General features: G+C 50.0%; 10 protein-coding genes across 10 annotated transcripts; 5 read left to right on the top strand and 5 right to left on the bottom strand.

The window, feature by feature from the left end:
• Positions 1-495: 495 nt before the first annotated feature.
• Positions 496-3,619, top strand: TOK1_2 (Potassium channel). Its single transcript, XM_018276895.2, has 5 exons — positions 496-826; positions 889-1,062; positions 1,112-1,250; positions 1,304-2,986; positions 3,047-3,619. The coding sequence occupies exons 1-5, from the start codon at positions 762-764 to the stop codon at positions 3,197-3,199; spliced, it is 2,214 nt and encodes a 737-aa protein (XP_018128682.1). The 5' UTR covers positions 496-761; the 3' UTR covers positions 3,200-3,619.
• VE01_07459 (uncharacterized protein) lies at positions 3,297-4,717 on the bottom strand. The gene has a single exon (XM_018276894.2). It carries the CDS (start codon positions 4,511-4,513, stop codon positions 3,461-3,463), a length of 1,053 nt encoding a protein of 350 aa, XP_018128688.1. The 5' UTR covers positions 4,514-4,717; the 3' UTR covers positions 3,297-3,460.
• A 792-nt stretch (positions 4,718-5,509) lies between these two features.
• On the top strand, positions 5,510-10,065 carry VE01_07458 (uncharacterized protein). Its single transcript, XM_059463884.1, has 5 exons — positions 5,510-5,785; positions 5,840-5,884; positions 5,941-9,222; positions 9,280-9,382; positions 9,552-10,065. Exons 1-5 carry the CDS (start codon positions 5,767-5,769, stop codon positions 9,556-9,558), a joined length of 3,456 nt encoding a protein of 1,151 aa, XP_059319551.1. The 5' UTR covers positions 5,510-5,766; the 3' UTR covers positions 9,559-10,065.
• A 185-nt stretch (positions 10,066-10,250) lies between these two features.
• Positions 10,251-12,280, top strand: VE01_07457 (uncharacterized protein). Its single transcript, XM_018276892.2, has one exon. It carries the CDS (start codon positions 10,508-10,510, stop codon positions 12,035-12,037), a length of 1,530 nt encoding a protein of 509 aa, XP_018128691.1. The 5' UTR covers positions 10,251-10,507; the 3' UTR covers positions 12,038-12,280.
• VE01_07456 (uncharacterized protein) lies at positions 12,244-13,461 on the bottom strand (the record flags this gene model as incomplete). The annotated part of the gene is made up of 3 exons (XM_018276891.1): positions 12,244-12,657; positions 12,731-12,895; positions 12,943-13,461. 3 exons carry the CDS (start codon positions 13,459-13,461, stop codon positions 12,244-12,246), a joined length of 1,098 nt encoding a protein of 365 aa, XP_018128692.1.
• Positions 13,462-14,531: 1,070 nt separating this feature from the next.
• On the top strand, positions 14,532-16,090 carry VE01_07455 (uncharacterized protein). The gene is made up of 4 exons (XM_018276890.2): positions 14,532-14,688; positions 14,746-15,286; positions 15,348-15,512; positions 15,568-16,090. Exons 2-4 carry the CDS (start codon positions 14,774-14,776, stop codon positions 15,988-15,990), a joined length of 1,101 nt encoding a protein of 366 aa, XP_018128693.1. The 5' UTR covers positions 14,532-14,688; positions 14,746-14,773; the 3' UTR covers positions 15,991-16,090.
• On the bottom strand, positions 16,054-18,696 carry VE01_07454 (uncharacterized protein). Its single transcript, XM_018276889.2, has 4 exons — positions 18,117-18,696; positions 17,731-18,062; positions 17,238-17,671; positions 16,054-17,168 (listed from the first exon to the last, which is right to left on the bottom strand). The coding sequence occupies exons 1-4, from the start codon at positions 18,334-18,336 to the stop codon at positions 16,589-16,591; spliced, it is 1,566 nt and encodes a 521-aa protein (XP_018128694.1). The 5' UTR covers positions 18,337-18,696; the 3' UTR covers positions 16,054-16,588.
• A 149-nt stretch (positions 18,697-18,845) lies between these two features.
• VE01_07453 (uncharacterized protein) lies at positions 18,846-20,942 on the top strand. The gene is made up of 5 exons (XM_059463883.1): positions 18,846-19,130; positions 19,201-19,295; positions 19,352-19,954; positions 20,023-20,773; positions 20,826-20,942. Exons 1-4 carry the CDS (start codon positions 19,020-19,022, stop codon positions 20,744-20,746), a joined length of 1,533 nt encoding a protein of 510 aa, XP_059319550.1. The 5' UTR covers positions 18,846-19,019; the 3' UTR covers positions 20,747-20,773; positions 20,826-20,942.
• Positions 20,792-22,830, bottom strand: VE01_07452 (uncharacterized protein). Its single transcript, XM_018276887.2, has one exon. The coding sequence runs from the start codon at positions 22,679-22,681 to the stop codon at positions 20,909-20,911; it is 1,773 nt and encodes a 590-aa protein (XP_018128718.2). The 5' UTR covers positions 22,682-22,830; the 3' UTR covers positions 20,792-20,908.
• Positions 22,831-22,876: 46 nt separating this feature from the next.
• Positions 22,877-26,648, bottom strand: VE01_07451 (uncharacterized protein). The gene is made up of 3 exons (XM_018276886.2): positions 26,155-26,648; positions 24,018-26,101; positions 22,877-23,967 (listed from the first exon to the last, which is right to left on the bottom strand). The coding sequence occupies exons 1-3, from the start codon at positions 26,492-26,494 to the stop codon at positions 23,287-23,289; spliced, it is 3,105 nt and encodes a 1,034-aa protein (XP_018128690.1). The 5' UTR covers positions 26,495-26,648; the 3' UTR covers positions 22,877-23,286.
• Between the last annotated feature and the right edge of the window lie 3 nt (positions 26,649-26,651).

Below are 26,651 nucleotides of genomic sequence, written 5' to 3'. Positions count from 1 at the left end.
GTCTCAAATATCGAAGCGTATTACTTCTTTAGAGGCCCCGAACGAAGCAGCGACGAGATATTAACTCCATGCCATCTTCATTATATAACCAAGGACGCTCACAACCCTTTGGCAATAAAATTTCGACTATATTGACCAGATTTGTATTATAAAAGTCCAATATTGAAATACTGCGTAACAAAAATATTCAATTTCATTAATGGTAATAGAACTAACCATTAGGGATGGTATATCGACTTGCCTTCTTCCTTTCATCGTCTGTTTTTCTTCCGCATGTTTTCCTTTTTTTCACCACCGGTCGATTATTGAAGTGATATTAATGAAAGAACAAGAAGGCTCACTTATAACGTCTGTTGTAGAGACTCCTCTCGGCAACTCGATCCCGTTCTCGTGCCTGGATGCTGGTTGGCGAAGGGTGGTGGGGCTCTTCGCATCTCGACTTGGTATTCGGTATATCCGTCCCGTGATTGGATCACGGATTCGATCTACGAAGCTTGATTTCCCTGCATCTATATCTAACTTAATCTAACATCAGTATTTCTTTATATATAAACCTCCCAAGCGTTGCGTTCTGTCCTTCATAGTATCAACCCCGCCGGGACTCCATATCCCAAGTGCCCTGTCGCAAGGATAACATCCCTGTCGCCTTTGACGTCACCGCAGTCGCCAAGGCTATCGAGGAATATGGGTTGAAATAGGAGGCGGATAGGTAAATCACATGAACTGGTAGACTTGCGCCTTCAAAGGCTTCCCATTTGAAAATGGGCGGCTACTTGAAGAGATGGGGTAAGTTGAAGTTGCGAGATCAGGATGATGATTTGCCACAGTAGGTCTAAACTTGCCACCCGAAATTTACAACTTTTTATATGGGTTCTAATATACGTATAGGTCTTGGTGGTTTGCATCAACGGCGATCCCTCTGCTTGCTGCTACGATAGGGCCGCTGGCGAATTTATTGTCTATTGCTGGCCTTGTCTCCAAGTGGAGGGTTCAACTTCCTAATAACGGCCAGCTGCCGGAAGGGGCGGATGACAATGGAATCACGATTCCGGATCCTAAATGGTATGTTCTGCCTTACAGAAGCATTTTCGAAGTCTTACTGATCTAATAGGGAACTCATACTCAACGGACTCTCGCTGGCCTTTGGGTTTATTGGCAATTTCTTCCTCTTGTGCAATTTCACAAGGCGTGTACGATATATCATTGCCTTACCCGCTACGGTTCTCATGTGGTTTTTATCGTCTGCCATTGTATGATACCTTCTCTGGCTATCCCTTGTTCCCATTTACTAACTTACTATTAGCTGATCAGCATTATCGTCGCCATGAGTATTCTCAACCCTCCAATACGACCTGGCCAAACATGGTCCCAGGGATTTTGGCATGCTATAATAGCATGTGTTTTATACAACCTGGGATTTGGCATGCTCCTCATCAACATGGTTGGATATCTTTTGGGAAAATACCCACAAAATTTCTATCTCACTGATTATCAAAGAACTCTGATCCTGCAGACCATGATGTTCTTCTTGTGGCTTGGTGGTGGGGCTGGGGTTTTCAGCCGAGTCTGCGGCTTCAGTTTCAGCAATGCGTTATATTACTGCGACGTTACCATCCTGACCGTTGGATATGGCGACATTGTACCGACAAACAATGCTGGCCGAGGCATTCTCATGCCCTATGCAGTCCTAGGCATTGTGTTCCTAGGTCTGGTGATCAACAGCATCCACAAGTTCGCAAGAGGCATATCAAGGAACAAAGTCGTCAAGGCCCACGAAGAACGCATAAGAGCCGACACGGTTTCGAGGAGCGTGACAAATGATGGGCAACTACGGGACCGATTGGGATTACCTCCCCCGAAGCGTCGTGATGGGAACCGTACGCCGCACTCATTGCGGTCAGTGTCGACAGAGTCCATCGCACAATACGGCGAACTGGATATATCCGGGAGAGTTGTGACGTTCAAGCCGAACGGGGCCGCAACATCGAGCGCATCCCATGGCCATCGCAAACTTACTTTCAAACCTGCCACTTCGAAAATGAATGGGCCGGGAGAAGTTTTGAAGAACGGCCCTGAAACATTAGTGGAGAAACGTCAACGGTTAATTTACCTGAAAGACGAGAAAGATAGATTTGAAGCAATGCGATACGTCCAAAGAAACACCAAGAGATTCAAGCAATACTACAAGCTATCGATGTCGATCCTTGCATTCGCCATATTATGGTTCGTCGGCGCGGTTGTTTTTTGGATAGCTGAGGATAGGGAGCAGGGGATGTCTTATTTTGAGTCATTGTACTTCTGCTACGTCTCACTGCTCACCATTGGATACGGCGATTTCAGCCCCAAAAGCAATGCTGGCAAGGCATTTTTCGTCTTCTGGTCTCTAGTTGCCGTTCCTATCGTAACAACCTTAATCTCCGATATGAGCGACACCGTCATATCGGGTATTAATCACTGGACCAATACGCTGGCCGACTGGACCATCATGCCCCGTGCTGGTGTCGTCCGAGAATTCGTCGACTCTCATCCTCGGCTGAAGAATTGGATCGAGGAGCGGCAGCATAAAAAAGAAGAGAAAAAAAGAGTTGAGCGTGGGTTTGTGGTCCAAAACCAAGATCAGGAGGCAGGAGAAGCAGCTGCCGATGACGTAGAGAACCCAACGATAGAGAAGTTCATCCATGAAGGCATGTCAAGCCATGAAATCCTCAGGAGGCTAGCTATTGCTATTAAGAAAGCGGCGCAGGATATGCAGGTTTCCCCGCCTAAACGCTATTCGTATGAAGAATGGGCCGAGTTCACAAGGTTGATCCGGTTTACGGCAGAGTCGCGGGAACAGCTGAAGGAGGAAGAGCAGCAGAAGGGTTTCATAAATTGGGATTGGATAGGGGAAGACTCGCCCATGCTGTCAGATATGCCTGAGTCAGAGTGGATTCTCAACCGACTCATTGAGTCTATCAATCGCTACACGGCGAAACAGGCACAGGAGGTAAGCGCTTGCATTGATGTCTTTGCTTTTAAACAGGGCGGTAAACTGATGTAATTACAGGATCGTAAGGGAGATGACAGGAATGAACGCAATAGGTATTACACTCCATCAGGGGACAGGCAGGGCGATGAGAGAGAAGCAAGTCACAAACAAGACCCAATTGAGCGTGAAGCCGAGGCTGTTGTTAATACGGGACATGGCGCAAATAATTAAGAGGAGGAGGGCACAGCGTCTACAAATACAGACACCAAGGATCACGCTGTCTCAAAGGAAGACAAAATGTAGGATGCACGAGGGTGTATTTTTAAGGCATCAATTTTTGTTCATATGTTACATATACCCCGATCACGTCTATCAAAGACGAGGGACTATTTACCAAAAACCTAATTCTATCCAATCTATCAAAGACGGATTGCCAGAATATCCCCTAAACGCCCCCTCTCTCTCACCATAATCATCATCATCATACCCGACTTAGTTCGCAGCACCACCCGCAAGCCCGCCCAAAGCACCCTTAACACCCGCAAGCGCATCACCAGCCTTAGCTCCAAGTCCGGCGAGAGCATTGCCAGCGCCGCCAGCTGCTCCACCGGCGCCACCGGCGCCACCGAGGAGGCCGAGGAGGTCACCGACACCGCCACCGGCTGCAGCTCCGGCATCAGCAGGGTCAGCTGCTACGGCGGCCTTGCCTGCAGCGGCGTTTGCGTTTGCGTTTGCGTTTCCGTTCGCAGCAGCATTTGCGGCGTTTCCATTGGCAGCGGCGGCATCAGCGGCGCCAGCGGCATCTTGGTTTCCATTCTGGTTGTTTCCTTGCTGGTTGTTTCCATTCTGGTTACCGTTGTTTCCATTTTGGTTTCCATTCTGATTGTTTCCGTTGGCGTTGGCATTGGCGTTTCCATTTTGGTTTCCATTCTGATTGTTTCCGTTGGCGTTGGCATTGGCGTTTGCATTGGCGTTTCCGTTTGCATTACCATTGTTACCGTTGGCATTTGCGTTTGCGTTTTGGTTGGCATTCACATTCGCTGCCGCAGCATCTGCTGCCGGGTCTGCTGCCACCGCTCCACCCGCAGCCGCAGCCGCCGCGGCATCAGCAGCAGCAGCATCAGCCTTCGCTGCCTTCTCAGCAGCCTTTGCTGCCTTCTTCGCGGCCTTTCCGTCCTGACCGGCAGCAGCCGCAGCATCAGCAGCAGCGTTACCAGCATTGTCAGTCGCGGCCGCCACGTTCGCACCCACTGTCTCGGTCACCGTGACTGTGACTGCTGGTGGGCAAGCGCCTGCAGCGTCAACGGCAGTGGCGTTGCCTGCGGCGACTGCGGTGCCGTTGTTTGCAGCGCCAACGGCTACACCGGCAGCTCCGCCAGCGACGCCACCAGCAGCGACTCCAGCGGCAGCATTGCCATTGCCTTTGCCGTTGCCATTATTGCCCTTTTCGCGGCCACCCTTGGGGGAGCGACGACCGGGGATGGCGGAGGAGGAAGCGAGAGCGGCCAGCGCAAGGGTAAGGATTGTGGTGGTTGAGAAATGCATTTTGGCGGTTTGTTTTTGGTTTAATATTTTCTAATGAGAAAGAATGGGCGAAGTGAAGATAAAATGCGACGGCTAGCGTGCGTTGGAAATATGAAGAAGAAAGGAAGAAATGAAAGAGCTGCTGATGATGAGATGATGGATTAGAGACGAAGGAAGCATACCTTATATGGGCCAAGAGTTGATAGCGTGGAGTGCAGATCTGGCAGCTCTTGGAATTGGGGGTAAGGGGACATGGCGCCAGGTGGAGAGAGCAGTCAAACACGGCATTGGGAGAATCAAACATGGTGGATTGGGATGCGCGAGTTTCAGGTGTAGTTTCTGGGCGAACCTCCCCGGCGCGAGTCTAGACTCGACGTCTATAACTCTATGTTAGTTTCGGATCTGTCCATCACAGCTTCCATCTGGATGTGATGGGCGCTTCGGGCGAGGTGGCTACGGTGGGCAGTGGGGGAGTCCTGGAACGTGGTGGTGTTTGGCATGGATGATCTGCGAGACCTCTGGCAGACGACGTTTGAGGCTCTACCAAGGCGAGGGACGTGACACTGGGATCGGCACTGGGCGAAACTAGACCGGGGATGATTTGTATTTCATAAACTTGCCAATGTGAATATAACTATGAAGCTAAAAATAAATATGACGGCAGCGATGATCGTGACAGTGTTTGGTAGGAATATCACCCGGATGGTGAGAAGCCGCTCAGTAAACTCGACACATAGTTGGTAAGCGAGGTTACGCGAATTCAAGTGGGAAAGAGGGTATTCAAACTGAAGAAGGCAAGAATGAACAGCGAGCTTCAGGTCTTCACACTCTCGAGATTACAAAGTTATCAACGTAAAGCAAATTCACGTTGAGAAACCCAAAATAAAACCGAATTGAACTGTTACCATTTGTTATGATTAAAATCACGTGACTACGGGGTAATAACTATGAGCTGTTTAGCTAGATAAGGGTACAATCAAAGGGTCGGGCCATCACGTACCACGTCAATTTCTACTACTCATCGATTTCTCTGGTTATCTCAGTTGTAGCCCACTTCCCTGTCGCGACTCTAGGGCCACGAACGCCAGCTTCATAACGACGTCTGCCACAAGCTGATTGCACTTTCCTGGCCCAGGACAAACACCACAGATGCATCATATTGCTTGGCCGACGACATACTTCCACTGGTTCCTCATGCGAAACCCGTAGATTTTACGAATGTGGTGGTTAAAGGCCATACCTGTATACTCTGAATTACCGATCCAGCGCCAAGCATGGATCGCAAAAGAAAACGTGAGAGGATAAGAACCAAGGACCAGCTGATTGGACCTTTGCTGACCTGTACAGGTGAACTACGCGTTTTGAACGCTCAGGCATGGGAAGGAGAGAAAGGTTTGCGCCCCCCCACGCTTGAATATTTGGAGGCGCTGCTGATAAACGTTATATAGGTGTATTCCCTGTCAGTAAATCGTTGGACTCGTCACTCAAGAAGAATACGGCTTTCATTAAGCGCCTCCGCACTGCTGTTACTGCTGCCACCCTCAATACGTTTCTCCAGGAGATCCGGACCCTCTCCTTGAGCAAATACCTCTCCGAAATTATATCCGCTTGCTACGAAGGCCTTTGCCGACTGAAATCTCCGGGGGAGATCGAAGCAGGAGTGGAAATTGTCAGCGCACTACACCAGCGATTCGGACCCGCGGAATTTACAGAATACCTTGGCTGGCTAGTTGGCAAGGGGTTGGCAACGCCAGAGAAAGGACTACTTAAGAATTTGGCAGCGGACTTGAGAGAGAAGGAAGAGAAGGAGCGCCTGACTCGCCAGCGGGTTCTTCTCAGAGTTGTAACGGAGTTATGGCTTGTTGGTGTTCTCCGGACGCTCGATGATGCCAGCCGCCCAGATGATGCGTCTCGCGGGAAGGAATCGCTTTCAGGAGCGGCCAAAGTTAGTGAGGCGAAAGTGAAAGCGGCCAGCAGCATGAAGGGCGGCGGTAGCGAGCCATTTCCTCTTGAAGTTTTGAAGGATTTGCTCGGTCATGACCGAGACCATGCAAACCTGCCACTGCTCGTTATTTTCGTTAAGGCATTTGGCTGGGATATACTTGGCGTGAAGAAGGCAGGCGCCGAAGGCCGTAAAACTGTTCAGGAAGATGGAGCCACGGATGCCCATGGGGATACGATGGACGAGGACGACTCTGACGAAGAGACAATATCCGCCACAAGCAACGAAGATGTGCCGTTGGCATCACCAGAACTGCAAGAACGTTTCAGGAATATTCTCAGACGCTATTTTGACGACCTTAAAGCTCATATCGTTCGAGACCAGAAGACACTCGCGTCCCAAGCACGTCGTGACGCCGAGGCATATGTCAAATCCGGCCAAGTCTTTGAAGATCGCCAGGCGAACTACGAGAAGCAAGTTAAGGTTCAAGATCGACTTGTAGACAACGCCCAGGTTCTCGCGGACGCTATTGGTGCAGAAATGCCAGACCTTAAAGACACGGAAGACCCTGCCGCAGCAGGCGATGGTGGCATAGGTTTGGTTAAAACTGGCGAATACCTCCGTGGCCAAGGCGACGGAGCTGGTATCTGGGAGGATGAAGAAGAGCGCAGATTCTACGAGAATTTAGTCGACTTAAAGGGGAAAGTACCTGGCATGCTTTTGGAGGATACCAAGAAGAAGAAGACTGATACGGACGAGCAGGTGGGGAAAAGGGGAGATGCGGCTGATTCCGGCACAGAAGCAGCCAAAGTTGAAGCCAAGCCAGCAGAAGCCGACGATCAGTCCACAGCTATTGCCAATAAGACCGTCGGTGCCCAAGTTGATGCTTTAATTGCACGATTGCCTGATCTCACCAATAAAGACCTCGTCGACCAAGCAGCTATTGATTTCTGCTTCTTGAACTCGAAGGCATCTAGGAATCGCCTCATAAAGGCTGTCCAGGAAGTCCCCAAGGGCCGTAGCGACCTGTTGCCGTACTGGTCGCGCCTCATATCGACACTTGGTAAATACATGCCAGATACCACGAAAGGACTGGTGGACCACCTCGATATGGAATTCCGCAGCCTCCAGCGACGCAAGGAGAAAGATTTCTTGGGGCAAGTCCGCCTCAGTAATATTCGGTACCTTGCCGAGCTTACCAAATTCGGGGTTGTACCTGAGCATGTCATATTCCATTGCTTAAAGGTCAGCCTGGATGATTTCTCGAGGATGAACATTGAGATTATATGCAACCTGCTCGAAAACTGCGGCAGATACCTTTTCCGGAACCCCGAAACCTCGCCGCGCATGACATCCTTTTTGGAAACTTTGCAGCGCAAGAAATCTGCCCAGCATATCGGTCAGCAAGAGCGTATGCTGATTGAGAACGCCGTTTACTACGTTGACCCCCCTGTACGGGCGGCTATACTCCAAAATGAGCGCACTCCAATAGATTTGTTCATCCGAAAGCTCATCTATCTAGATATGAACAAAAAGAACTATACGAAGGTTCTCAGGCAGGTTAGGAGGCTTCACTGGGAAGAGCCAGAGGTTACCAAAATCCTTGAAAAGGTCTTTTCGAAACCAGGAAAGGTCAAGTATGGGAACATCCATCTCCTCGCCATTCTGGTCAGTGCGCTGCATCGATATCATCAGGATTTCGTCACCACCGTGATCGATGATGTTCTCGAGTATATCACACTCGGCTTGGAGCAGAACGATTTCAAGTACAACCAACGGAGACTGGCTGAAGTTAAGTACCTGGCCGAGCTTTACAACTATCGAATGGTCGACCATCCGGTCATCTTCGATACTATGTATAAGATCATGACATTTGGCCATGGTGGAGTACCAAACCCGGCGCGAGTTAACCCCTTTGATATGCCCGACGACTTCTTTCGAATTCGATTGGTGGCTACACTCCTCGAGACTTGTGGCATATTCTTTAATCGTGGGGCTGCTGGAAAGAAGCTTGACTACTTCCTATCGTTTTTCCAGTATTACATCTACACCAAGGACACTCTACCGATGGACATTGAATTCATTGTCCAGGATACCTTTTCTTTAACCAGGCCCCAATGGAAGCTTGCTTCAAACATTGAAGAAGCCAGCCGTGCATTCCAGCTTGCCGTTGCGCAAGACCAGAAAACCTCTGGCGTCGAGAAGGCTGTCGAAGTCGAAGAGCCTGAAATTGATGAATCGTCAGACGATGGAGACGGCGATGCTGGTCTTCCAGCTGGTGATGGCGATGAGTCTTCATCAGAAGATGACGAGGCCGAAGCCAATGGTGACGATGAAGTGTCTCGCCATGGGTCTGAGTCCGAAGAGGAAGAAGCAATTGTTGTCACTCGACAGGATGAGCAATACGATCCCGAGGACGATGCTGACTTCGAACGCGAGTATGCCAAGATGATGGCTGAGAGCTTGGAATCCCGAAAATTCGACAGAAAGCCAATGTTCGATGTGCCTTTACCCATGCGTCGTAGCAACAGGGAAACCACATCCACTGTCGAGTCAGGAAGTGATGAACATGCGGCACCTGTTGTCGCCCCCGCTCCCCCCAATACTATGGCATTCTCACTATTGACCAAACGAGGAAATCGCCAACAGACTCGAACGGTCGAATTACCGTCTGACTCCAACTTCGCAATCGCCATGAAGACCCAACAACAGGCCGAGCGAGAGGAGCAACAGAGAATCAAGAGTCTAGTGTTGAACTATGACCTTCGCGAAGGAGAAGAACAAGATGGTGATTCCTCACTGAAACCTATCCAACCAAACATGAATATTTACAGACATAATCCAGGCATTGAAAAGCTTGCTGGCGTTTCGCATTCCAAGACTGACAAGTCTGGGAGCAACCGCAGCGGGCAGCGATCACGGAAGCTACAACTCAGCGACGTGGACTGGTATGACAGGAAATCTCGCACTACTACCCAAAAACCACCCCTTTCTACCCAGGCCAGGCGTTCAATACAATTGCATCCCGGCAAGAGAGCAGCGCCCAATCCGAAGTCGGATGTGGCCCTGTCGTGCTCACCAGAAAACACTGCTAATACTCCCGTGTCTGGGGATTAGGACGTAGAAGTTACCCTGTAGCCTTGCAGCTTCAAGGTTTACTATACCAATTCATACACATCGCCCAATCGTGCGACTACCGACCTCGTCGGCTTTACGGGACCCCCATACGGCCTCAACATGCGATAACATCGTCGAGCCTCAGTTGGTAGAGTCAATGTGCACCACTTGCAGAATCCTCGCTAGCTACATCGCCAATGCTGCTTGCCATGCCACAAAGAACGCTTCCGATTCGGGAACAACACATGAGTATAGCCATGGCAACGCGGTTATGTGAAAGCAGTGAATGCCCCGGCGGAGTAGGACGTGCTGAAGAGGAGATTTTCTCTTATAGTGAGGCCCTGACGGACGGTACGATTCTGCAGCTTCAAAGGGTCGGTGGCACCATCTGATGGCGGTTGGACTGAAGAAGACATACAATAGATGGTCGTTGCCACGCTACCGTATATATCCGAGCTATCCATCAACTGATAACGTCTTCTGAATACATGCTGAAATGCTAGTAGCCTTTTCCCAATGTGAACATATCCACGTGTTAAATATGTAGGTGTGGCATATTCTTCAACTCTCAGATTGCCCAATTTAGTTATTACAATATGATTCAGGGCCAGGGACCCCACACAAATAAGCGTCGAACACCTCCATACACCGTGTGCTAGCGGGAATGTCCGTTCCCCCCAACAAACCTTCTTATGCACACACAATAGGCGATGAGGATTTGTAAGAGTCTGAGCCTTCACCAGGACTTCCGTCACTTTGACATTAGAAGATAACATTGTTGTACGTTTCTACTGACATTGGAAACAACTAACCTTACACCGGAGACACCGTACAATTCGTGTGTGGTCCCCGTATTCCATGCCTAATCGTCTGCACATATTCGACATACGTTGTTTCTACGTACATACTCCAGTCCTTCAATCGCAAAATCACAAGAAACCATCGCATCGTCAATTATGGCGATCCGCAAAGAAGTCAGATCCGTACTTCGCTGGACATGTGACCAAATTTGCGCCAGCGATTTAATTGCTTTCCCATTAGATTACAACAGTCCGACTTGTTATGATCCCCAACCTGCAGAACTGATTATCAGATTTGTTGATGATCTCATCGTCAGCTGCAAACCTGATGCCGCAAATGCCATTCTCGGAAAGCTCTTTCAAGTGCCAGAGTTTTGCAACATGCCCCAAGGGGAACGCACTTTCGAATTCTTCTGGAGCTACTTCTTAGGCAGACCAACAAACACACCATGGCCGCAGTGGGACGAAAAGCGCCTCGCTGAAGAAAAGCGACTCAGCGACCCAGAGAATGTGCGGTTCTACGACGGGTGGAGTGATGCATCATGGATTACGGAGACGCAGGGGATTGCCATTGGTGATGACTATGATGTACATCAGTGGAAGGATTCGAGTGACTGTTGGACCCAATCCATCTGCGCACATTTGTTGTGTCAGCCCAAAGATGGAAGGCCACCGAGTCGAGAAACCCTTCAAGAAGCATTTGAGGCGTTAGAAAAGCTATCGACCATGACACTACCAGCGGGCTACGGTAACATCTTTAACGACCGTTCGTACTTCATCATTACGATGTATCTTGGCCATTTTCAAAGAGCCTGCGAGATTTTCCAACAAATTGGAATTTACCGATTTGGAGACGAGTTCTTCTGCAATCCAGCTTTCTATCAATTGCTCATGACATTCATGTCTGATCCACCAATTAAGAGATATAACGCCGAAGAAGCGAAAGAAATTGTGCAGCAAGTGTGTACAGCTCTCGATACCAAACTCGAACGGCCGAGTGGAGTTTCCATCCACAAAGAACCAATTGAAAGTCCGGTATCCGATCTCCTTCAACGACTCTCGATAGCCGCCTTCTCTGTTTACCATGGAGACTATTTAGCTGCCGGAATTAACTCACCAGCCGATATTCTTCTCCCCGCCATTACAGCTGAACGCATTACTGAGATTGAGCAACACCTAGGCGCTCCGCTTCCTCCTGATGTGAAAGAGATTGCAATGGTTGCCAATGGTTTCTACGGGGGCTGGAATTTTGCAGGAGGTGGTTGGAGTGGTATCTCTAAAAACGTCTCGGTATGCCCTGCTGATGACTGCGCAATGTGGATGGGCGACGATGGCGAAGATGATTTTCAAAGTACGCAAACAAATGAGACGCGGACCCGTGATGATGGGAGTACATATGAAGAATTGGTCGATACTCAGTACGATGATGAAACGGAGTTAGGCAACGTCTACGTCAGCAGTGCCCCGGCAGATTGCGACGGCTACATCCATTTCATGTGTCCACCAGAGACATGGAGAACCTTCCAAAAGGCGAGGCGGGGAATTAAGTCGCCAGATGGAGAGTATGCTGTTTTCTATCACGCACCCTGGCAGGACAGCAGCGACGTGCATATTTTCAAGAGTCTGACGGAATGGTTAACAAATGTGATGCTCTCTATAGAGACGGAAGCAGAAGCGAGCGAGTAGGAGAACGATGGAGAAGAAAATGAGGGTAGTAATTGAGGGGCCTTCCTCCAACATGGTTGCCGGATTCCCCGTTACACCATAACTTAAATTACTACAATCTGATTTAAGCTAGCCCTTCATCAGCCATTGTCGCATGCGAAGGATATTTTACTCAAAGAACCAGAGTAAATAGCTATAATATGAAGTAATATGAAGTAATAGCCAATTTAAGGGTTAACCGCAAATTGCTCCCATACCGACGACCCAGATTGTGTCACACCGTGGACAGTACCCTTAATAGTACCAATCCAGCGGGTATATAACTTAATATCAATTTGGGTCGCTACCTTGGTCACAACCGCAGACAGGGTGCTTCCATCGTTGAGAGTCATATTGATTGTTAGCTGGGTAGGGAGTGCAGTACTCTGAGTCGGTGGATATGGCGTCCCGACTGGTCGAATCACCATCCCCGTAGTGCAGGTAGAACCAATAACTTCTCCGTTGAGCAGTGCATATCCCCCGACCTTCTCCTCCCCTGCAGCGTCAACCATGTCAAAGAAGACAATGTTATAGTCGCCAAAAGTTGCGTGGCCCCAATACCAGCTTTGAAGGGCAGACGTGAATGGTGTGTCACCCCAGTTCTAGGTACCAGATCGTCAGTAGCTGAACAATTTGTACAATGACTAACGCAAAGGGATATGAAATAGAACTCACCTTGTCGTGATAACCGTTTCCATTAAATTTCAATGGCTGACCCGAGAGAGTCAAGTCAACGACTGCATCAGCTGCCGGCATAACGTTGGCCCAACCGATATTAGACAACACTTGCTCGTCTAGTCCTGCCTCTAGCGGGCCGCAGTAATAATGACCTGGACCGCGCTGAGTATTTATTAGCTTAGGAACCACAAGACAGAGAAACAACTCACAGATGCAAGAGAGATGGATCCACTCAGACCCAAGAGGGCGTTGTCAAAGGTGACATTGTAGGTGCTGAGGTCAGCTGCTCCTTGAAAACCAATACCGGTACCGGTCCATTCACCTGTCGCCCCGTTGCCATCAGTAGTAATCGTTACTGATGTCGCCGGTACAGGAAACGAAGTTGATGTCCCATTCGGGAAGTTAGCGAAGACATAAATATTCAAGGGATCGATAGCGCTTGTAGGATTGAAGCTGAACCCGATATAGGAGGAAGTGAAAAAGATGATTGTAACAGCTTGAGTTCCATCATCGGACACAGCGTCGAAGTACCACCAGTCAAATGTCGTCGCATTAATAGGAAAAACTCTGGGGCCGTCAGCAGCGCTAGGACTAGATGTAAACTGGACGTCGACGGGCCCCGGATACAGGAGCGGAGAGAAGGTGATTGAGCTAGGAGCCGTATGAGCCAATCCAGGGGGAACAAAAGCCAGAAAGAGGGCCGAGAGGCCTAAGAGGAAATTCTTCATCATTTATTTGACAGTTCGAATCAGTGGTCTTCTCCGGAGACGGTAAATGAGTTAGGTGAAGAACGAGGTGGATTAGTGCCTCTAAGGGATCCAAAGGAAACTATTGATCATTCCTATGCGGACTTTGGGTCTGCATTTATGCATTTATGCCATTAGAGCTTCCCTTATAATACAATCGCCTGAATCACTAATCAAATGTGCTAATATAGTAGAGGCTACTTTATTCTATTTCCTTTCGGCCGATGCCCTGTTCGAACTTCTCTAGTGTCATTCGAGCGGGGAACCACGAGTTTTCCCAGCACCAACTAGGATTTGACAAGATGCCATTGACTCGCATAGACTTCAAAATACATGTTTTTGTCTCTCTGAGTGAAGGGTTGGGGTATACTAGCGTCTGGACAACGCTCTTGATAGATGCTGCCTAGCAGGGGAACCGAATAGCTGAGAGCCTGTTTTGATGACAGATAGCGCCCTAGCTGAGACGGAACGCTTTCTGACAACTTTTTTATGACTCTGGCTGAGGATGGCCCCGAGGATCTGGTCGATTGGTGAAGCCGACATCTTGAAAAAAAGGCTTTCTGGCAACTTTTGTATGATTCCCCGCAGGCTTCCCCCGCTAGCTTCCCCCGCTAAACGCGGGCAATTCTGAGCTACGGCAGATATCGTTGGACGCCACTGAAAATGGAGTCAAAAGCGGCAGGAAGGCCCTGAAGAAAACGTATGCAAAAGCGGGGGATTGTATTAGGGCCATTAACTTGTGACTGCAGGATACCGGTATCGAGGAGCGACCTCTACTAATTTTCATGGTCCTGCCGCTACAGTTCCCTCCCCCACATTTCCCCGGGTTCCAGACTTCAGGCTCCAAGGTCTATAGAAGTGGAAACGCAATGTAAAACGCGGGGGATGTATGTGTAAAAGACCGTACCCAATCATTAGGGTAGCAGGTGCCAGCATATACGCGACTATTTCCCCGAAAAGCTTATCTATTTCCCCGTAAAGCTTATCTGGTTAACGCTACTAGGGTGGGACAAAATGTCACCGCGTCGTGCAGGACCTGTGTCAGTGAAGCTGACAAGCACTCCTGCAAATGGCTCGACGTGCATTTTAGGTGCTAGTTAGTTTGCAATGCGTGATTTCTCTAGCCGGAATCATTCCTGTTCATCTAACTTCTGAAAATTGTGCCACCTTGTCCACTCTAGTGAGCAAGACATCAAATCTATAAGTATGGTACGAAAGTCCTTGGGGAACAGCCCACACCGTGTCTAACTTTTCATCTCTCAACAGGAATATCTAACTCGCCATCCAACTGAAGATGCAGCTGTGGCATCTTAGTCTTGCCGCCTGCGCGCTGTTTGGCTCTGCCAGAGCCGCTTCAACTCTAGTGGTCCCCAATAAAATTGCTGTTGGACCCAGCATTGCTCAATTTGTCTCGGGGTCATCCGCTCTTGATGGGCCAAAGCTGACCAACGAGGTGAATGCCACCTCCTTTGACTGGTGGTATTTCGATGCCGTATCGTCGGACAGCGAGGCTGCTGTTGTCATAGTGTTCTATCTATCTACTAGCCTCGGCTTTCCATTCGTCCCGTCCGGATCCGTGCTCTCTGTCGACATATTCGCAACCTTCCCGAACGGAACTCTGATTTTCGATCCTTTAGCTGATCCCCTTATTGGTGGGTCGGCAACCATTACAACGAATGGCGACGGCGCATCTGGTACCTGGGGTGGAACTGGATTCTCGTTTGAAGGAGCGCCCGACCTGTCTAGTTACACTGTCACTGTTGACAACCCTGTCCTTGGCATTAAGGGTACCCTGCAGTTGAACTCTGTAAGTGCGCAATCTTCCTTAACAGATTAAGCCGTAACTAACAGAATTCCTTCCCTCTTAGGTTGCCCCAGCCCATTATCCATGCTCACCAAAAGTGGCTGGCGCAAATTTAGAAGTGTCCCCGCACATCGGCTGGGCAAATGCTATGCCTGATGCGAATGCCATTGCAGATTTCACCATCCTTGGTGAAAAACTTCAGTTCAACGGTGTGGGCTACCATGACAAGGTAACTCCTTCAACTATATATGATCATCTAAAAATCTGAAACTGACCTTTGACAGAACTGGGGTGATGAAGGCTTTACCACGACTGTGGCAAGCTGGTATTGGGGCCATGGGCGCCTAGGACCTTACTCTATTGTATGGTTTGACGTCTTAGGCAATGACGGAATTGAGTATGTAAGCGCGTACGTTGCACTCAACGGAGCCATTATCAAAACTTCTTGCTCTGGCATCAAGGTTCGCCCAACAGGCAGAAATAGCCAGTACCCACCCCTTTCTACGTCCGGAGCCCCAGAAGGTTATCAAATGACTATTGACCTTGGCGGAGATTATGGAACACTCGTGGTTAATATTACTACCACCACCACGCTCGCTCCAGCCACTATCTACCAACGCTGGGCAGGTGATATGACGGGTGGGGTAACAGGTGGTCCGACCTATACCGGACCTGCGCTGTATGAACAGTTCGCCTTCAATTCGTAAAGTGTTAGGTCTGTAAGTGTCTTCTCCATGGGCAACGAATCATCGGCCCATAGATCTCAGTTACTCTGTACCTATTCAAGCACAGGATATAAAAATGAATCTATGGCAGAGACTTTGGTTCTCTGTGTAAACTTCAATCCACTTGTGAATTCTGTGCCAATGCATCTATAGCGTATCCTAGAGCGACGTTACGTCCACGTATTTCTCAGGCCCATGGCCAGCTGAACCTTGTGGCCACAATAGAGCCACTGGTATCGCTGCGAAATCGCTGCGAATCCATTTCGTTGACATCGAAGAGCGAGGCCGGTGACGATAAGCGTGTCCAAACTTATAGGACCGCGCATACTGTGTTGTCTGATGCTCGGTCGACATTTGAGGATATGATGACATCCTAAAGTTATTCATATCATTAATACATGAAGTGCGAGAGGTTATACATTCAATGAAGGTAGTACAGGGTGGTGGCTGGGAGCTAGCTAGCTCGAAGAGATGTGTTCAACTCGCATCTCGGTCAACTCAACGTACCACAAAGTATACGTATAGATTCAGCATATCATTCATATGGAGAACTTAACAATTGATGATCTTACACCCCTTCTTACGACATGTCCTCCAAGTGTCCCACTGTCTTCTTCCCCTCCATAGGCTCGGCCATGACATTCGCGTCATCCCCATCAAACAGCACCGCGATCTCCTCGAGCGTCGGACCCTTCGTCTCGACGTAGAAGAAGTAGATCACCGCGCATTCAATCACCAGCACCGCGATATACACAAAGTAGAATTTCCACGCCAGATTCTGGAGGCCAATTGGGTTGACATACTGGTTGAACACACCAGACAACTGCGTGAAGACAAAGCAGAGTGTCAATCCCTTGGCACGGATGTTGTAGGGCAGGATCTCAACTGTATAGGAGACTGTGAGACCTGGCCAGGCGAGACCGGCGACGCCGTAGAAGAGGAAGATCATGGCGAGCACGGCGGAGCCGGCCTCGGTGCTTCCGTTCTTGGCGTACACGGCGCTGCAGGCGGTCCAAACCGTGAAGGTGACTAGCATGCCGAGGCCAGCGAAGAGGAAGAGGAAGCGTCGCCCAAGCTTGTCGACTGTGAAGGCGAAGCAGAGGGAGACAAGGAAGGCCCAGATGGTGAGGCCGCCGTTGATGAGGGCTTGCTTTGTGGAGCTGGGAAGGGTTAGTTAGGATTGATTTCTGAATGTAGAAGTGGTTCCGGTGGGACGGAGGAGAGCCTACCTAGTGATCCCGATAGTTTTGAGGATGGAGGAGAGATAGTAGGACACCAATCCGTTGCCAGAGCATTGCGAGAAGATGGCCGTGCAGACGATGAGGAAACACCTCTTGCGATTCCCCGGCGTGCGGACCAATTCATACCACCCACTGCTGTCCGCAGCCGCCTTCTCCATATGAAGCGTCTCGTGGATCTCGGAAAACTCCCAGCGGGCGAAGGCATCGGCGCCGCAGTCACCGTGGTACTTGAGCAGGAAGGCGAGGGCCTCGTCATTTCGCTCCTTGCTGATAAGGAACCGGGGGGACTCGGGGATGAAGTAGAGGGCGAGGAGTTGGAGGCCTGGCATGGCAAGTTGCAGACCTGTTGGCAGGCGCCACTGGATGTTGCCAGTCATGTGGGATAGGGTGCCGTAGCCGACCCAGGCGGCGATGATGGCTCCCTGTGGCGAAGTGTTAGCTGTTTTTTTTATGTGGCCGGCACCGTGGGGTTGCGACTTACCAAGTACCACAGGGTGTTGTAGATGGTGGTGGCTCTGCCGCGATGTCTAGGATGCGAGATCTCGGTGATGAGGAGGGGGGTTGCGCCGTTCGTCAGAGTGCCGCCAATGCCGATAATGAAGCGGCCGGCAAGGTAGATTTCATTTGGGTGGGACGGGTTGGGGAAAGACTGTAGGAGGGCGCCGAGGAAGACGGTCAGACAGCCGATGGCGATTCCGGCGCGGCGACCAAAGTTGTCCACGATGTAGGGGGCAAAGGGGAGAATGGCAAGGCCGCCAAAACCGGGAATGGCACCGATGATGCCGAGGGCGGCGCCGGTGGGGTGGTTGAAGACTTATCGTTCAGATTAGTTAGGGACGAGGCAGCTATTTGGGGGGGAGGACAAACAGTCTTGCCATGAGGGCATGGTCTGCAGGCCGTTGACGAGACTGCCGTCATAGCCAAGGGTCGTGGAGCCCAGGAATAAAAAGGGCATCAGGAGGTATAAGTTGCGTAGGTTCGGTTGCTGCCACCAATGCACGTCGGCGCCCACTGGAGTGGTTGGAGGGTTGTGTGCGAGGACGGTCTCAATGGCCGCCGTGGCCGACCCTTCTTCCTTCTCACTCATGGCCGCGTGTGGGATTGAAAGTAGAAACAGAAGAGGAAGAGTTCTAGTCTTGAGGTGTGCAATTGAGTGGTGCTCGATGGTCTTGTCGTCTGGGTATGGCCGTCGATGGAGCTTGATTTTGCGGGGAAATGCAGGTTATTTGTATACGGAGAAGATGCTCACGCATATACATCCTAAAGAGGATGGGGAAGCATAGTAGACACCATCCCTGGAGGTTGAAAGGTCCAAGTTATTTGGACGAGAAGGAAGTAAACATGGGTCTGAGCCATCCCTAGCACGGCATTGACAAGCTAGCCTTGCCGTAACCCGTCATTTGATAGTATAACAGGAAAAACCTCGGAAGGAAAACTTCATTATTAGACGCAAGTCTAGACGCGGGGCCTAGAGGCTGCTAGGGTCGACAGGCTGTCAGGCAAAATCCCTGTGGGGACCCCGCCACGCCCCGCTCTTTATCACCGTAAAACCAATCCCTTGGTTGCCAACGCGCTAAAGCGAGTAGGGGAATATGTCTCGGCGTAAATCCAGCAGCGGACTCTAATACTCTTCCACGCGGTCACCTAGCCTCCGACCCCGCTGTCTAACTTCCCCACGATATTTCTTTCCGCCGACCTACAGCCGGCCCACTATATAACTCCGAGGATTTTCCTCGCTGCTTCTCATCAATTTTGCTCCCCCACCGACCAATGGAGCGTGTTTCAACCCTTTCAACCCCAGATACCCCGACCCACGAGGTGGTCGTGCGGAGAACACGCTCGAGCAACGCATGCGATGCTTGCCGTGCTCGGAAAACAAAGGTGATGATCCAATGATTAGTGGTAGCGAAGGTTTTGTCGCAACAGAAAAGCTAACCATTACGGATTTCAGTGCATTTACGAAGGCGCGGTATGTCGAACATGTCATGTGCTAATGATATCATGTACTCAAGACAGACCACGGAAGCGAAGGGGACCTTTGAACCAGTCTGCTCACATACACGCCGCTTCGATTGACCAGCTTGACTGATTGTTCACGCTAGGTTCGTAGCAGCCCAAAGGAGGAGCCCCGCAATTGAGAACCTAGCCAACGTACCCGGCCTGGATTCAAGCAACTCTGTTTCCCCAGTCGCCGCAACGGCCGCAACAGTTGTGTACGGCATACATCGCCTCGCACCTCTTCCTGTGATCGAGCAGATCGTGCACAGTTGGTTCGAGCAGATCCATTCCGTTGCACCATTCTTGCATCGTAGGGCATTCCTAACCCGGCTCAGAAGTACGGAAGCCACGCAAGATGGAACGTTCGCGGCGCTAGTGGTGTCCCTGTGCGCTGCCACAATTGCCAGCCTTAGACGCAAAAGCTCGCAAGACTACGGCACGCTGGTTAATCCGGAAAGATGTTGGGAGGTGATTGATGAGATGAACATGCACCAGATGCCAAGGAGACATTTTACCCTTGAGTGGTGCCAGATGAAGTACAACCTAAGCGTGTCAAATCATCTAATCAATGACGCCCAGTGCTTCACGAGCATGTCCGAGGCCGTGATCGGCATCAAGTATCTCATACACTACGAAATGCCTAATATGACCTCGGCTTCTCAAGAATTGCTCAAGCGGCTTTACTGGCTAGTCTTTGCGGCAGGATGGTACGTTCTCTATGTAGTAATATGGTTATGAGCGTTGATGCGTCTTATTTACTCACAATAATGTCTAGCTCTGCTGACCTAAAGGGCTTCCCATACGTGGGTCTCTTGACCCCTCAAGACAACATCAGTGCCCTGAAGCCGCTCGAGCTCTCTGACGACGAACTCGACCCAAGTCAGAATCCAGATCCGTATGGCCCGTGGCACGGTAATGACAGGTCCTATGTTCCTGGACTGAACTATCTTTCCAAGCTCTTCCTCCTTTGGAATCAAAGCCAGCAGGAATCGCCACCTTCCATTGCTGGTCTGCAGCACTACATGAATCTAATTAAGCGTGCGCTCGACTACCTGCCCCCGGAGTTGATTTGGCGGGGAGGCCTTTCTCGACCTCCACAGAGTAATTTCGGTACATGTGTCCAGACGGCAAATCTGTACATCACTCAACTACATATCCAGTCAAACATACTTGAACAAATTATCCACCTTGTCGGCAGTTCTGTTGTACAAGAGACAACCCTTAGTTTGATCACAGACCGAAAGTCTATCGTTGAAGACCTCCTCGAAATCCTGTACTACATGCCACAAGAGACGTTGGAGGCGAATGGGAGTTCTTTGATTCCAAAGATCAGGGATATTGGAACTGCTTTGTTTGATGATATTAGGACGGGGGGGGAAGGGCAGAGCCTGAGTAAAAAGGCGAGTGATAATTTGAAGAGGCTACTTACGAAGTTGGAGAATTTAGATGCGCAAAGTCAATTCTACTTGGAGATGCAACCACTCTCAGCAATTACATAAAAAGGAATTAGATAGTTGATAATCAAGGTTTTGTCAAACTTAACCCTTCTAAATACAGAACTCCGTTCTAACTATCTAGTCTTACTCCAACCTTGAGCGAAGCGAAAGGTTGATCACGACGATTATGCCCAAGCATGAATGTATTGATCGCGATAAAGAAGTTCAGTAATCATCCTTATCCTCTTCAACATCATAGACCTCTAGCTCGCAAATCATCGTCCTGCATCCAGGCGTCACTGCAATGGGAAATCCACCATAATCCGGATCCTCATTCGCCATCATTAAGAACTCTCCATGTCGATGCTCATCCCCATTAAGCACCCTCCCCCTCTTCAGCACAACCTGTCCATCCTCATCCTTCGAGACGACTCTCTCCTCAGCATGCAGAATACTTGCGAAAGTCGCCTTTGGATTGACACTCTTGACAAGGAAATTAAATCCCCATCCCACCAGAAGGAATTTACCCTCACCAAGGTGAATAATCAGGCCCGCTCCTGGCCCCTCCTTTCCAAAAACAAAGGCGCGGTCAATCGTGATTTCGAAATTCCCAAACCTCCTCACCCACAGCCTCGGCTTTGGATCCTCATGGAGCTCGTCGAAAAAGAACCCCATGACATCCTCGGGATTCGTCGCTTGTTTCTTGAGCACGATATCGGACACCGAGGCCAGAAGACCGTAGTGCCGCGTGATGGCCGCTTCCGACGCGAGTTCCGAGTCGATCCCAAAGGGCGAGCACCCTAGTGCTCCGTAAGTCCCGTATGCGAGCCATGTTCGCCTCGCGCCCTTCTCATCCCGTCGCTGCTCAGGAATGAATAAAGGCTGACCCGCATGTTTATAATCGATACAGACGCTCTCGTAGTCGTGGAAATAGAGATCTGGAGATATGAAGTCGAGATGGGGCGCGGTGTTGTATTTCCACACGTCGAGCGTGTGCGGACATGGGCCACCAGAGGGATAGACACCAGGACGGCCTCCACCGCCGACAACTACCGGGAGGTCAGTGTCCAAGTTACTGCCATCGTCTTCTACGTTGAGCCAGACGTTGGTGTAGAACGGGATAGGGTATTCTTTCTTGCCGCTTTCGGCAACTTTGGAGATGTACTTGGAGAAAGCGTCGGCCATGAACATTTCCTCCGCAGCTGGACCTCGGCCGAAGGCGTCTGCCCAGGTAGCCTCGCCTGCCCTGAGAGATTTAACGAGAGGGAAACGTTGTAAGAACTTGGGATGGAGGTTATTCTCAGAGCTCTGCTGCAGGTGTTGGAGAAGCGCTTGCGGGACGGGCTTTTCGAATAGCTCGTTTGCGATGCGAGATCGGTCTCGTGAATCGCCAAGAAGACCTGTTTCATTTTCCACCTGAATCATGAGGACAGTACTGTGTTCTTCATCAATCTCCTTGAGGTGCGCCATCAGCTTCCCAAATGCCTTTGCATCTGCTTCCCATGCTCGTTGGTTGAAGGGCGACACCAGTTCCTCGGTGCGAACTACCGCCCCCGCCTCGGAAACGTGTACGCGAGGAAAGCGCTTGACGTCCTTCCTCATCCAGCCAGGGGTATAAGTCGAAAGAGCGTTCTTGAAAGAGCCAAACCAGAGCAGAACGAGGTGAAGATCGTGTCTACGAGCATCGCCGATGACCTCGTCCAGCTCGGCGAAATCAAACTTCCCTTCCTCAGGCTCGATCATCTCCCACGTCACGGAACCGAGGAGCGTGTTGATGTTCATGGCTTTCATGTTTGGCCAGACTGTTCGCATGTATTCTGCGCTGCTAAGTGACGAGTTGTGCAGCTCGGCCGCGAGCATTAGGAAGGGTTCATCGTTGACGATCAATTGGCTCGAGCCTTTGACCTTGCGCAGGTGAGGCATGTGCGACTGCATTTTGGGAGTCGGTAGAGCAAGCTCGTGCTCGTTTTCTTGGTTGGGATTTGGGCGTACGATCATTCTCACTTGTGCAAGCTATTGTATGAGTTGGCAGCGTTATTAGATGGGAATCTAGCAATAAAGACAGTTCGAATGTTGTATAGAAATGAAGAGGGCAGAGGAGAAGAAAATCTATAGATAACATTGAAAAATCCCCTAAATGATCTACAAGACATCATAGTACTTTAGAGACGGAAGGTGTGTAATGGTATGGTGTGGAGATAATGCTAGATGGTAACGGATACAGGGATCGCATAAACCTCGGAACAAGATTAAACTAAGCAGCAACACCCCACCCTTCAGGCGGCAAGGGGCCGCGATTCCATGCTATGCCTATTGGCATGATTGAGACTATTATCCAGAGGATACCCAAGCTTGTGTATGGCAGAGCGGACGGGATGCCCAATTCCCTTGAGTCTATGGTCGTACGTGGAAGATGTGTGCATGAAATGAATTATATGCTGTCGAGTCGCGAAGATTAGGTAGGCAGGAGACTCATATCCCCCACGGGATCGGTTTTGGATCATTAATCATCTTAAGAGGTTGCTATTATTGTAGACAAAGATATAATTGATTTGTAGACCCATCTATAATCCAACCCGATGGACCACGTAATATGATTGCCTCTACGACTTTACCCGCTCAGTAGGTTTTCGAACCTTCTTAAAGCAAGCGAATTCGCTCCTGCTTCCCTCCCTCAACCGTTTCAACACGGCCCTCATCTCCGGCAGTTCCCCTTGCAGCTTCACACGCGCCTCATTGTCTGTCCCCTTGTCCAGTTCCTGATAGATATCACTCTGTAACTGCCCTGCACGGTCAGTCGTATACTGGGTCAACGTCTGCGCCACGAATTCGACGTCTAGAGTCGCTTGCATAAGTGACGCGAGGGTGTATTGGGATCGTTGCTTGAATGCATCGAGAAGGTCGCGGGAGACCTGCTCCAGCAGATAAGAAAGGATTTGAGGCGTCAGAGAAGAGGCCGTAGTAGCGACCTGAGTATGGACCAATACTAAGCTGAGCAGAGCTTCGTAGACGTATGGCTTGACATCCTTTGGCTTTTCAGAAGGCGAAGGCTCCCATTCAGGAGCCAATATGCCGGCCTTGATAATTCCTCGGAGCTCATCAATCTGTGGTCTAGTATACGACTGAAATAGGCGTGCGTCTATCTGAGCCAAGACATCGCGGATGGTCTTCGCCTCTTCCGTAAGTTTGACTGAAAACGCGTTTTCGAATTGCATTGTCAAGCTGGGGACAACATCAGCCCTTAGCGCCTGAAGATTGCTCAAAGTGAGAAGCATGCGGATGTTCTGTGACAAAAAATTAGCTTTGGCCGCAATAGAAGTTATTGGGGACTCACTCTATCAGATGCAGCTATAGTTTCAATACCAGTGCTCATTTCTGGGCCTATGCTCAAAGGAGTCGCAATGCCTCCTCCATCAATTGCCCAGTCATCTTCGGGCTTCTTAATTGATCGCTCAGCATTCTCAACCATGCCGCTCAGAGCTTTATATAGCGTTGTCACAAACTGGCTTCGCACCATCTGAAGGATCTTCGCAGGAGGAGGCAGGACCACCTCTTCCGAGTTGGGCTTGGTGATGGCTTCTGGAATATATAGGATCTTCTGCATGCCCGAGAGAACTGCACTTTCAAACGCGCTGAAATTTGCTGGCATCCTCGTGAGCTCCTTCTTCTCTGCTGATCGTTTCCAATCCTCGAGTACTTTAATATTCTCAGCATCCTTATTCCAAGCCGCGCAAACTGCGGTAACGCAGCGCTCGCGGGCGCTTCCAACAAGTGCACGCAGACGCTCTAGAGCTGCACCATCACCTTTGTCAATGACCGAAACAGACGCCATATCACTTGCTCCAGATCCAACGAGAACAAGCAATTTAGCGAGGTAATGAACGCCACTCAGCGAGTTCGCCCACGGAGGCCAGAAAGCAAACTTCTCCCAAGCTTCACCAAGTTTGGGAGATGGAGGTGGTGCACTGGTGGCATCGAAAGCAAATCTCGGATCCCGAAGAGCTGGGGGAACCAGTCCACCAGACTTGGGGGTCATGGGTGTAGGTGGGATGGGCGAGTAGAGAAGTGAAATGTCCTCAATTGGAGGGTCGACAAAGAATGAATTGACGCCTTCGCGGATCAAGTCGATAAGCTCGATTGTCCCTTTCCGTAGATCTACAATACCTTGATTTGACAGCCTGTGATGCTTTCGGCTTTCTCCATTAAGGCCCATCGGGAGTGTTCGCTGGGTTTTGCCATCGATAAATCCTTGGACGGTCTGCGAGAATTCAAGGACTTCCCCGAGCACACCTCCAGACGAGAGCATGCTGTTAAGGAACGTGAGCATTTTCTCCCACAGTTCAATAATCTCAGTAGAATCCTGTGTGGCAGATTTGATCTCTAGACCTTGGCGGCTGAGAGACTGCAGGTGGCTTGCAAGGACCTGTGGCGTCGGTTTCGCTCCATTAGCTAATCTTCGTCGAAGAACCTCGATTTCAACCTTGGATCGTTCGGACATTGCTGTGATTTTATTCTTCAAATGGTCATAACGGCTCAACAGCCAAACCCATATAGGGTTGTCTTCAACTCCCAGCTCGAGAAGGATGCTTATCAGATCCATATGTTGATCCCTGGTTGAGCTAGAGCCGCCTGGTTGTCCAGCACCATATTGAACCGCTGCCAGTCGTCGCCAAACTTCGCGCTTGAAATTATCCAATTGATCCTGAACATCATACCACATTCGTGCCGCAACAATGATATGCTGTAACTGGAGATCTGTCGGTGGCGTTTGTGACGCGACTAGGCTTTCGCCAAGTTTTCGTGCCTCATCAGCAATGCGAGTCGCTTTTGCGTATTCTTCGACTAGCGTTTCGTGATCTTTGCGCTTGATGCTCTCGGCAATCAAGCCAGGTGCTTCATAGATGTCGCGGTGTCTCTCCAGCGCGCCAGCGACGACTTTAAGATTATCTTCCTTCTCGCGCCCACCCAACGCTGGTCCCCAAACCTCCTCGGCCTTGGCTGCCACATCCACGAGTGGTGCCTTGATCCCCAGGACTCCGTATTCGCTCTCCTTGCTCAACGCGTTCTTCTTCTTATTATTCGCGGGTATGGTCGTGATGCCTGGGGCTGCCTCTGCGAGACTACCAGCCCTGAAGCTAATCCGGCTCGAATGTCGAGAGTGTCGCGGAGGGATTATAGGAACAGATTCCGTTCCGCGAGTTTTCATCTCGGTATATACATTGTCAATCGTAGCCTTTGCGCGGACAAACCGCTCGAAGTTCGATTCGACCAAGACCCTCAGGGATGCGGATTTCTGGTCAATTGAGCGCGACAAGACCTCTAGGCCATTGAGTAGTTGCTGAGTTGAAGCCGAATGATGCACCTGCGACAGGAACAAAGATGGCGAAAATGTAGTTGACGACAGTAAATATCTGTTTCCTGGGTCGCATGTTAGTCTCAAAAGGGGTTTGTTAGGGGATTGTAAAACATACGCAGGTGGATGTCATCTTGCACAGGCAGACCGTGTCCTCTCAATATTCTCACGACACTTTCGCCTGTCCCAAGAGGGTCGGGCTCATCCTTTTGTACCAAGTTCTCCAGCCCTTCTCCAGTCTTTTGTGAGCCTGGGACATAACTTTTACGATCGCTTGTGGCACGCTCAAGTGCTGAATATCTTGACTTTGAAGCTCGACCGGTGCTACTCGTTTTCTTCTTCTTGACCAATCCCTCATCATCTGAGGCATCACTCTCGTCTTTCTCGGCGGGCCACTCAGTTGGGAATGCCGTTGGGAGATTATAGTGCGCGAGCACAGTACGTTCATAGTCGGCCATATTTTAACAAGCTCATGCCGCTTTTGAATTTCGTGAGGTTCGTCAATTCGCCCAAACAATAAGCATCCGCATCCGCTCTCAAAGATTATGTTGGCCAGCCTTCAATGTGACGTAGAGCTTCGAGCTGTCAATCGATGTGAGACCAGGCCAAGATAAG

Source organism: Pseudogymnoascus verrucosus (genome assembly GCF_001662655.1).
Source record: "Pseudogymnoascus verrucosus strain UAMH 10579 unplaced genomic scaffold scaffold_34, whole genome shotgun sequence".
Lineage (NCBI taxonomy): Eukaryota > Fungi > Ascomycota > Leotiomycetes > Thelebolales > Thelebolaceae > Pseudogymnoascus > Pseudogymnoascus verrucosus.
This window is presented reverse-complemented; position numbering and strand designations above follow the sequence as displayed.